The 12,223-nt window shown below is 31.7% G+C and overlaps 1 protein-coding gene across 1 annotated transcript in view; it reads right to left on the reverse strand.

Annotated features, from left to right (window-relative positions):
• Window positions 1-12,223, reverse strand: part of LOC145331913 (gamma-aminobutyric acid receptor subunit rho-1-like) — a 94,606-nt gene that overhangs the window by 52,489 nt on the left and 29,894 nt on the right. The window contains exons 11-12 of the mRNA XM_080176786.1: window positions 3,776-3,838; window positions 1,833-1,903 (exon numbers count right to left, since the gene is read on the reverse strand). Of these exons, the coding sequence (XP_080032912.1) occupies window positions 1,833-1,903; window positions 3,776-3,838 (134 nt within the window). The remainder of the gene's footprint in view (window positions 1-1,832; window positions 1,904-3,775; window positions 3,839-12,223) is intronic.

Raw genomic sequence — 12,223 nt, forward strand, 5'->3', positions numbered from 1 at the left:
TTCTTTATCTAATAGACTTTTTCTTAGAAAGCAAAATAATTACTAATTTAAAGCTTGTTAGAAAGTCCTAGTACCTTTGGAAGCGATTAGTAAAGAGCGGAGTTATTCCTGCGGAGGGAATAGCGTGATTAGTGATTATGTATATAGTTGATATTCATTAGGTTATGATAGTCTACATGTACAACTTATTAAAGGACCTTTGCTACTATATTGTCTAAATATAAAGTAACTTCAAAAATACTTTGATGATTTCTTTTTATTTAGAAATTCAAAGTAGTTGCTAATATCAAAGCTTGTTAGAAAGCCCTAGTACCTTTGGAAAACGTTAGTAAAGAGTGGAGTTCTTTCCTCCAACTTGATTAGGAATTATTCAAGTGCAAAAATAGAATCATTCTTAGTTGAGGGTTAGGAATCAACGTGGTTAGCAATTACATATATAGTAGATACAAATATTTTAAGTCTTGTAAAATTACTAGAGATTAAAGGACAGCTATCTGTAGGCGTTTGGAGCTTTAGGGACTGAAACGCACGACACAAATGCAATTGAGAACCTTGTGTACAAGCAATTGCAACTAGATGACACTCTAGAGGCCCTAGAGAATGCTAGTATATTTGTGGCCATTGGTCGCGGCCCTAGGGGGACACTCGCACCGGTTGACACTCCAGAGGCCCTGGAGCATACCGGAACATGGGAACCTCTATAGTTGTACCTCTCTTTAAGGATGCTTGATAAGAAATATTAAGTTGTATAATACATGCTGAATTAGATTTTGGGACACTGATTAGTACAGCTCTGTAGCTTAATAGCTTGGATTCTAGGAGTAAGGGTACGGTAGCGCATCAAGTTGTACTTGTATAAGCCGGCTATGCAGTTTACTCTGAGTTTCTATTGTTATAAGAAAAGCAAAATACATCTGGTAGCTTGCTAGAGTTTAATTAAGCATTGGATAAATCTTTATTTATTTATTCTTGGAAAATCTAGCTTTATTTAATATTCTCACAAATTATAGCTTATAAGTACTTCATAACATAATTTTAATCTAAGTTTAAAGTATTGAATTGAACTGCTTTTTCTTTGGCAAAGTTGAATTGTTTATCACATCTATCACTTGAATCAATTTAGCCTAACCAGCTAAATGTTGTAAATTTTGACAATATTGCGTTTAACTTATTCGGTTTGGTAGCTAAGTTTATGCTTTGTCATATGAGTTGGAGATTGGCTTCAACTTGGTTGGTATTCTCTTCTTGTTCTGAAACTTGGCACGTTTTATTAGAATTGGGAGAAAACATATCAAAGGTTTCCTTTCATTAGATAATCTTAGCGGCTCAATAGTAGACAAAAAACTTACTACTTTATATAATAGGATTTTTTTTAAGCTTGGGATAATATACATATAACAATAAATGTTAAATGTTTGATTATGTGAATATTTGTTACTTAATATCTCGTAGATAGCTTTTGTTAATACAATCTTAATGAAGTTTCTGCTAAATAGGCTCAGTGGTTAGCGAGATCTTATTTAGCAATCTTTATTTAATAGAAAAAAATGTAATTTCTTAATATTTAAATAATAAAATTGTAAAATAGAACAAGAATTTGTCTGGAGTATCGATAATTACCAGAGATCTTTAGGGATAAGACAATTAGTTAATAAACACTCTTTTAGGGATAAAAAAATTTACAATTTAGGGATTAAACATAGCTATCAGGGTCAGCATGTCTTCCTTTCTTCCTCCCTCCCTCCCTCCCTCCCTCCCTTTCTCTCTTTCTTCTTCTCTCCCTTCTGCCCTAATTCGCTTCCTCCCTCCCTCCCTCGCTAGCTATTATTTACCTGACCGCTCCAAACATAGCTGCCAGGGTCAGCAAGGTTGTCATGGCCATGGCAATTCGTCCAGGGATTGACTGAAATAATACACAAGAATATTTAAATCCAATTTAAGCGCAGCTTTCAATACCAATACCTGTACAAGAACATTCACAAACTTAAGTTGCACTTTAAATTAATTTGAAGCATAGTATTGCAATCTAATAAAATCTAATTGGATTTTATTAGATTTAACTTTGTATATAAGGGATAACCTTGTTTGTCTGTCTGTCTGTCTTTCAGTCGAGTTTGTCTTTATGTATGTCTGTCTGTATGTCCTACCAACTTTAACTGCCTTTAAACTCTATCAAACAAGTTTAACCTCGAATTAAACTTAAATCAGATGTTCGAGAATTCAGCAAACAAAAATAAACAGCTAAATTTAGTTTAAATCAGTTCCTTAGTTTTTTTATGATTCTGTCAGGAAATAAGATTTTTAAATAAAGCACTTTTAAGTGGAGAAGTTTTTCGTTGGTTTGTTTATTCATTTAGGGCGGTTAGGTTATATTGGGTACTAGGTAAGGGCTAGGGACCTCCGTAGGATAAGGCATAGGGAAAAACCTTCCCTCTCCCCTATTTATTTTTAATTCATTTTTAAAAATATGACGAGGAAGGGTATCAGCGCACAAAAATTTATTTTAGTAGCGCAGCCACTTTATAATTAGAGATTGCCAAACGCCTAAGTTCAAGTATTTTAAATACACTGTAAAGTTTTAGCTTATTTGATATTTTGATATTCTGTCAAAATTTCATCTGGCTGTGAAGGTAGACCGATAATTGAAACTTCCCCCCATACTTTCAGGTCTCATTTCTTTAGGAAAATTAATTATTCATTTAAGTTTTGGATAAATCCAGTAGGACGCCAGTTAAAGATGCAAAACCGCTCATTTGCTGTAAATTTCTGTAAATGTTAAGGAAATTTGGATTTTAAAGGATAAGACAATGGGCAATAAATTGATGTACATCCCCACTGATTACACACAAAATTACCCCTTCTGTAGCTTAAAATTAATAGTTGAAACGTTTGAACACCTAACTTAATTAAGAAAAATTCAGAAAAAAATCCCTAAAGTTGTAAAGCCAACGAATAAGAAAATACTATTATAACATTTTGGGGACTTGTGTAATAAACATACCATTACTCTCTATAGAATAGCTACTTTGTACTTTTTAATAGTGAATCAACTCTATGATTTGAAATATTTAATCTTAGAAACACATGCACAAAAGTTTAGCTTATTTAAATCACATAATAAAAGTCGAAGCAGCTTATAGTGCTTATAAAAAAATGACGTCATAGAAAACAAAAGACAAATGATAGGACAGTATACGTTTTACCATTAAGCAATCAAAATGTATTCTTGCCTATCATCGGTCATTTGTATTGTATGACGTCATTTTTTTATAGGCATTCTAAGCTGCTTCTAAAAGTCCTGGAAATATAATTGATATGAAAAGTAGACTAATGAATGGAAAGTTTTACCCATCAAACCTGAAAACTAATTAATAGTATTAAAACTATATCAGAATTAATTAATTCATATTGATTCCATATAAAAGAAGCGAAGCATACTCCAAGTGTCACTTTTTTAAATTTGTTAATTTTCATGTCCCTTTAGTTTACCTGGCTATCAAAGAAGATAGACAGGGTGGGAGGGGACATTGGGCTGTTTATTACACTAGTTCCTAAAGTTTTGTAATAATGTTTTCTCATTAGTTTGCTTAACCACTTTGAATTTTGATTAGATTTTTCATTTGAGTGTCCAAACCAATTGTAATCTAAAGAAGGTGTAAATTTGTGTGTCATCATTGAGGATGTACATCAATTTATAGGCCATTGTCTTATCCCTTAAAATCCCTGGATATTACATAATCATTAAAAATTCTGTTTCTTTATCCTTAAATGTTACCTCAGGTGGAAGGAAGAGGGATAACCAAGCAACAATCACAAACAGGGCAGATGGAAGGAAGGTCTGTAAGAGATGGATTCGTTAGTTCCTTTAAATCTTTCAAACAGCTTGACCATAGGTGTTTTTTAAAAGAAACTGTTTAAGGATGATGCGAATATTTTCTAAAATCCATAAAAATCTTAATTCATCTTGAATCCTGATCCTACAGGTCAAGGTTTAGCAATATACACTATATATGGTTTAATTCATTTGAAAATGGCATTAAATATATTCATTGGTTTCTCTCTAACAATTTTCTGTTTATTAATGAGCATAAAAAGTTTTTTTTGTTCTGTTAGAAAGGTAAATAAAAACTGAAATTAATGGATATTTCCCATCAATACAAAACCACCAACCTATTAACTCTTTTACTAATCATATCTTTTTGGGATTTATAAATATATAGGAAACAGGATAGTAATATATTTTTCATTTTATTTAACATTTAAATAGTATCGACTATGGGGATGATTTACTAGAAGATTACAAACTGTTTGTTTACTATCTGTTGACCATCAAATCAATGCATAACTAGATTAATGCACTTTTTAAAAATTTCCTATAAAAATGAAAATCCTCCTATCATCCACAAAAAATATTTTTTTTTTAATTTACTGAGTTGAGGCCAAGGCAATTCTTCTTATTCCTTATGATTAAACTTACTTAAAGGGGCTAAAGGACTTAGCCAACTAAACTGGTATTGATTTTATGATTTTGTTTTTATTATTTTTGAAACATTGTAATATGATATCAAACAAGATTATTCAGTAATTCTTAGAACAGATTCCAATCCAACGGATAATAATCTTTATCAAAGCCATACTGTAATTTTTAAAAATATATGCTGTCCATTTTTAGGGGTATAAAATTGCTCTAATATTCACTGTTTTTTTTAACTATTTTAAAAATAACATTGGTCCTAAAATGAGAGATGCTTATCTATTTAAAATATATAATACAGCTCAATTAATATTCTAATAATACTATTACAAACAAATGCTGTCCCTTTATATGAATCTACTGGTATCTAATTATTTAAATTAGATGTTTGCCCTCAAGAGTTAAGTAGTATATCATATCAATGCATTTATTACAGGAATTCTGGGAAAGGAAATAAATTTTCTTTATCCCTGATATCTAAATTACTACTATTATAAACTATTCATATATGTAACACTTTTACAATCAAAAGTGGAGGATAAATTTACTTCCATTGGCTTAACCCTATGCCTCTGATTGAATCTAATTCAAACTATAATTTGTTGCGTAGATACTCTATGAGTAACTTGATCAATTAATTCATAAACAAAGTTATTGTCGATTTACAGTAATAAGCTTTTCTAAAATTGTGATAAATGACATTTCGGACCATAAGCTATGAAATATTCATCGATTTCAATTAGTTTATTTGAAGGAATTCATTGATAGGATAATGATTGAAAAATAATTCTTACCCAAAATTCTAATGTATATATGAAAATCCTATTTACATCCTATTTTATATTTTGTCTGAAGTTTAAGAACTCGGAAATTCCTGGTCCGACTGAGTTGTACTTTTTAGGCAATTTTAATATGTGCATTTTAGTGGCTTTAAGCTATTTTACTTACTCAGCTTATCTAGATTCTATGGGCGAAGCAATGTGACTATGACAGTACAATATTATGGATATAATGGCACTTGATATTTCATATCAATCATTGGATTGATAAGTTGTTTACTAAAAGTTTTCAATGGTAAATCATTTAGATCTACATATAAATCCTATAGGTTGATTGAACAAAAACGTTTTATATTTAATTTCTCGATAATATTGTCGATTCCTTAAGTATATGTCTGACTATTTGAATCGGTTCCAGGACAAACGCAGGAGTCCCAAACGTCGGAGTGGAAAAATGCAGGAGTGTTAAAATACCAATTTAATTAAGTATTTCTATACAGGTTAGGTTAGGTTAAGATATGAATATACAAATAATCCCCTTGCAGGGGTTAGGCATTTAAATACCTATAAAATAGGTTAGGTTAGGCTAAGACTCCGACGTTTGTCCACTTCGACGTTTGGGACTCCTGCGTTTATCCTAGGACCTTTAAATCATGGGTATTGGTTGACGGTCATACAGTTGGTCGAATGCCCAGCGGACAAATTTGCGATTTCGCCGGGCGAAATCGCGAACTTTAGCAAGGGATTAAAGCCGAATTAGCAGTTTTTAGCAAAATTTTTGTATTTTTTGCGAAAAATTTCGAATTCGCGAAAATTTTGCGAAATGTAAAGGCTAAAAATTGCGAATTAGCAAGCTAAAAGTTGCTAAAAATTGTGAATTAGCAAGCTAAAAGTTGCTAATAATTGGGACTGTGTTAATTAGATTTTTGAGAGAACGAAAATATGCAAATTCGCTAATTTTTAGCGAAAAAAAATAGAGAAAATTCGCGAATTAGCATTTTTTGCAAAATATTTGCGATTCTTTGTCATCACCTTTAGTAAATTCGCCTTTTATAAATCGCAAAAAAATCGCAGATAAAACTAGCGAATTCGCGGCTTTTTTTCAAGAAATCCTTGCAAATTCGCGGGTATTCTCTATATTTTTCCTCAAAATTCTTGCAAATTCGCGACTTTTATCTTTTTATTTTTGCGGCTATTCTCTTTTTTCCTCAAAATCATTGCGAATTTGCGGCTTTTCTCTATTTTATTCCCTCCAAATTCTTGCTAATTCGCGAATTTTGTCTATTTATTTTCGCGGCTATTATTATAGCTCTAGCTTACGTATCATTGCAAATTAGCAGTCATTCTCCTAATCTACCCAACGGATCCGTATGTTTATTTGCAGATTTTTCACAAAATTTTACGTCATATTTCAACTTAACATTGTAAGCTCTGGCTCAAGAGGTATTGCATGTTCTTCTAATCTTCCTTGCAAATATTGGCGGATTCATATTACTTTACTTGAGATATGCTTAACTTTAACCTCTGGGTCAGAAGTTAAGTAATGAGAATCTCATATACTTATTCTTAGGTGACAAAGGCTATAATACTTTCCATCGTGTACTGAAATTTTCAAATTTTGTATACTGTTGTCTGATTTTCAGATTTTGTTATTCTTTCTTACAAAAAATTTCAAAATACCGGAAAAAAATGAAATAGGAAATTATTATAAATATGATATACTTATTTAATTTTTAAACAACCATACTTATATCAAAAATACCAAAAAATTATGATTTTCTAAAATGTTAGAGACATCTAGCGGCAAAAATTAAAACTATATAAGGTATAAATTTGTTGAAATCCAATTTAAATGGCAAATGGAAAAAATATAAAAACAGCTCGCCACAATTTTATACACAGGGAGGGAGCGGACATTGTTTTTTACACTAGTCCCCAAAGTCTTAGTATTTTTTCGTTGGATTTACAACTTTGGTGACTTTTATTGAACTTTTATTGGTTGCCTTAATAAGTTAAGTGTTCAGACATTTCAATCACTAATTCTAATCTACAGAAGGGGTAATTTTGTGTGTCATCATTGAGGATGTACATGAATTCATTTGCCATTGTCTTATCCCTTTAGATCCCTGTTTTCTACACCTTATATTAAGTGAATTTCAAATTCAATGTCAATTTTAATTATCCGTAAATTTCCATATACAAGAACAAACAAATATTTAACCGGTATGGTATTGAATCTGATAAATTTATGCTGGATTAGAACCGGTTCTTGGGTCATGTATCACAATAAACACTTTTCCGCATAGGGTAAAATAAAATCAATAACACTGGAGTTAATCTTACAAGTTTTCATTTTACTATCCGCGGACAACCATCTAACGATGAAATAATCTATTCCTTTTAGGATTTGATGAAAATAAAGATTTCAACCTATAGGGACAGAAAGCTTTGCTATATATGTATACTAGCGGCTGCGCCCCTAGAAGCATCTAGGGGCACTTTACTTAAGGTAGGGGGAGGAAAAGTCGACCTCATCCCATTTAAAATTTGAGTTTCAAAAAGATAAAGAAGATATTTTTTGGGGGGAGGGGGGTGAAGATACCCTCTCCCAAAATAGTTTAAAACCTTCCTAGGACCTATAAAAAGCTTTACTGTAAAGGAGAACAAAATCGGTTCAGCAGTTAGCGAGATCCTTCAGTACAGACAAAAAACGCTTACTACTTTATATAAAAGGACTAGCGGCTACGCCCCTAGAAGCCTCTAGGGGCACTGGTAGGAGGGGGAAAAGTTGACCTTATCACTTTTTAAATTTGAGTTTAAAAAGAATTTTAAAAATATTTTTTTGGGAGGAGGGAAGTGAAGACACCCTCTCCAAAAATAGTTTAAAACCTTACCAGGACCTATAAGAAGCTTCACTGTAAAGGGGAACAATATCAGTTTAGCGGTTAGCGAGATCCTTCGGGACAGACAAAAAACGCTTACTACTTTATATAATAGGATATATAAAGCCTCTAGGGGCTTTGCACCAAGATGTTTGATTAACCTGATTTTTCATTCGGTGGGGGTGTCCCACCCCCCAAGAAAATAGCTTAAAACCATCTCAGGACCAGTTGGTATATTCTCTGAAGAGTAGAGCCCAAACGGTTCAGTGGTTACTGAGATCTTAAGCTTCAGACGGACAGACAGACATCTTTCTACTTTGTATTATAGATTTAAGTAGTTAGAATTGTCATATTTTTCGTCAATTTAGGCAGGTTAGAATTGTCCCATCGGTTTAAAACTTTGCAAGGTGATTCCTGTAGTACGTAGGTACAACTTAGAAAATTTTTAACTATATAAGTTACTTTTATTGAATTTTCATTGAATGGTTCACTAACTTGAATATCATTTATTTGTTAGTTTGTTCTTCCAGTAGGAGGGGAGGGGTGGGGTAAAGTGGGTGGATAAGAGCGTTTGTTCTTTTAGCCAGCTAATAGTTTCAATTTATTAAAGAACATGATAATCTTGTGTAAAATCCATGTAATAATAATCCATTATATAATACTAGCGGTTACGCCCCTAGCTTCTAGTGGCTCTGTATTCAAAGGGGAGAGTTAAAAAGCCTAAAACCTTCCCAAGACTTAAAATAGAATAGCCTAAAACCAATCCACGACTTAAAATAAAATAGCCTAAAACTATCACAAGACAAATATTAAGCTTACCTGAAATAGAAAGCCCAATCGGTTCAGTAGTTATTGAGATCTTAAGCTTCAGAACATAGAACCGGTTCTAATCAAGGGGATAATAGTCAGTTTTTAAGCCAAACTGGAAAAATTTTAATGAACAATTGAATAAATGCAACTACTCTATGATTAAGTGTATGTTATACAGGGATAGGAAAATGGCAGATAAATTGATATACAAAATTACCCCTTCTGTAGATTAAAAATTTGTGGTTTAAAAGTTTGAACACTCAACTTAATAAACCAACTTATCAAAATTCACTAAAGTCCCCAAAGTTTTTAAGTCAACCAATAAGAAAACGTTATTGTAAAACTTTGGGGACCAGTGTAATATAACCATTGTCCCCTTTCTCTCTCTCTGATATTTATTGTTTTTTTTTTATCAGTAGCGAAGCTACTCTATAATTTGAAATGTCCGTCTGTCTTAGTTTGGGGGAAACGTGATTTTCTCGGCTCTTATAAAAGATAAAAGATTGATTTTTTTGACAATTACCCCTTATGAACAATTAGATTATTTGTTGGAAAAGTTTGAAGAGAAAGAGGGGACAATGGGCTGTTTAATGTACTAGTCCCCAAAGTTTTATAATATTTATAGTAATATTTTTTTTCTTTGGAGAATTTTGATTGGTTGGTTAATTAAGTTAAGTGTTCAAACGTTTCAGCCACTAATTTTGATAATATAAGGGGTAATTTTGTCATTCAATGTCTTATCACTTTAGATCCCTGAGTTTGCATTAAATTTTCAATTGCTCTTTAACAAGGATGACAACATCCATAAAAGCGAAGCACTGAAACGGTAGGACAAACGGACATTAACACTTGTATAGTGTCTGAACTGAATAATCAGAATATAAAAGAATCGAAACAGTCGAAGCAAAATTGTAAGTATATTTGTTCAAAAACTGCTTGATACGGGATAATGTTTCTGGACATACTTACATTTTTAGGACTTGATTATAGAGTTGCTTCGCTTATACTATTGTTCTTTGTTGTCCCATGAATCAATATACAAAAAATAAGATCAAACGGATAACTAGATCACATAAAAATTTGTTGTTAAAAAAGTAGAAAAATCAACATGTTTAAAATGGACGTACGGACATTCTGGTAATGATTATAGAGTTGCTACGCTTTCTAAATCGTACCTAACTACTACAGGAATCATCATGCAAAATTTGAAATCGATAGGACAATTCTAACCTGCCTAAATTAACGAATAAAAGCTATCTATCTCGGACGGACGTACGGACGGACCGACCCTAATTATAGAAAAGCTTCGCTTTTAAAAATATATACATATACATACACAACTATCTCTCTCTATACACAACTTATGTTACATACGTAAAATCATTCTTATATGATGAATTTCCCAAGTTTTAAGATTTTTTGGATAGTCCTCCAGGTTCCGGAGCTCCAGGCCTCCAGGTGGTCTCTGTACAGGTAAAAGTTAAAAATCAACTTATAAAACAAAATATGCATCTTTTGAATATTATTCACATATTGGAAGAAAAAACATAAAGATTTTGTTTCATAAGCTAACATCGTATTATAAACAGCTTTTCGCGGATATTATAATGTACAATTATAAGATAAAATTAATTAGCCCTGAGAGGCCGAGGATCATAAATTGATATACATACATTCCCAATGTTGATAAACAAGATAAGATGATAAACTAAAATTGCTTAAAAACGGACCTATGGAAGCTTCCCTAAAATGAATTACTTAATCAGTTTAATGATTACCGAGACACAAAGTTATCAGCGAAGCACCACTGTTTTTTTAATTTTCAAATGTTAAGCATCCTGTATTTGATTTAGTTTGAGATAAATATTTATATAAATTTTAGAAAAGTATCCAACTTTTAAAAGCCAACCAAAATGAGCAAACGTTTTATAAAATTTGGGTAGCAGCATATTTTAAATTCCAATCCCCAATCCCTCCCTGTTTATCACGTGTCCAGTTTGACCGCTCATATGCTCTCACATGCACCTCATGTAACTGCTATTGGTCTAGTGCGCATATTTGATCTACAATGCTCGTGCGTTTTCATCTTTGAACTAAATAATGGGTATATAAGAAAGACAATTCACATCATCCCTATTAATAGCCAATAACATCAATTGTCTATCTAACGGGAAATGTTCTCAATAAAATCTAAATGGATTTGCATATCCTCAATGGTGACACACAAAATTACCTCTTCTGTAGATTAGTTTTCGTGATTGAAATGTTTAAACACTCAACTTAATAACACAACCAATGAAAATTCAATAAAGTCCCTAAAGTTGTTAAGCCAAGGAACAATACTAAGACTTTGGGGACTAGTGTAAAAAACAGCCCAATGTCCCCGCCCTCCCTTTGTATAAAATTGTGGAGAGCTGTCTTTTCCATTGCACATTTAAAATAGAGTTAAACAAATTTTTACTTTATATAGTTCAAATATTTGCCGCTAGGTGTCTCTTACTTTTGAGAAAAACTTTTTTTTTAGGCGTTTTTAATATATGTATATGTATGCTAATTAGCAAGATTGAAAATTTTAAAAAATTGGCGAAAATATGCAAAATTGCACTAAATCTTATATGCTAAACTTGCTAATTAGGGAAATTGGGAACTTAAAAAAATTTGGTGAAAATATGCAAAATCACACTAAATCTCATATGCTAAACTTGCTAATTAGCAAGATTGAAAATTTTGAAAAATTGGCGAAAATATGCAAAATTGCACTAAATCTCATTTGCTAAACTTGCTAATTAGCAAGATTAAAACTTTAAAAAAATTGGCGAAAATATGCAAAATATGCAAAATCGCACAAAATCTCATATGCTAAACTTGCTAATTAGCAAGATTGAAAATTTAAAAAATTGGCAAAAATATGCAAAATCGCACTAAATCTCATATGCTTAACTTGCTAATTAGCTAGCTTGAAAATTTTCAAAAATTTGCAAAAATATGCAAAATTGCACTTAATCTCATATGCTAAACTTGCTAATTAGCTTAAGATTGAAAATTTTTAAAAATTGGCGAAAATATGCAAAATCGCACAAAATCTCATATGCTAAACTTGCTAATTAGCAAGATTGAAAATTAAAAAAATTGGCAAAAATATGCAAAATCGCACTAAATTTCATATGCTTAACTTGCTAATTAGCTAGCTTGAAAATTTTCAAAAATTTGCAAAAATATGCAAAATCGCACTTAATCTCATATGCTAAACTTGCTAATTAGCTTAAGATTGAAAATTT

This window comes from Acartia tonsa, chromosome 11, assembly GCF_053477335.1.
Source record: "Acartia tonsa isolate MP-2025a chromosome 11, ASM5347733v1, whole genome shotgun sequence".
Classification (NCBI taxonomy): domain Eukaryota; kingdom Metazoa; phylum Arthropoda; class Copepoda; order Calanoida; family Acartiidae; genus Acartia; species Acartia tonsa.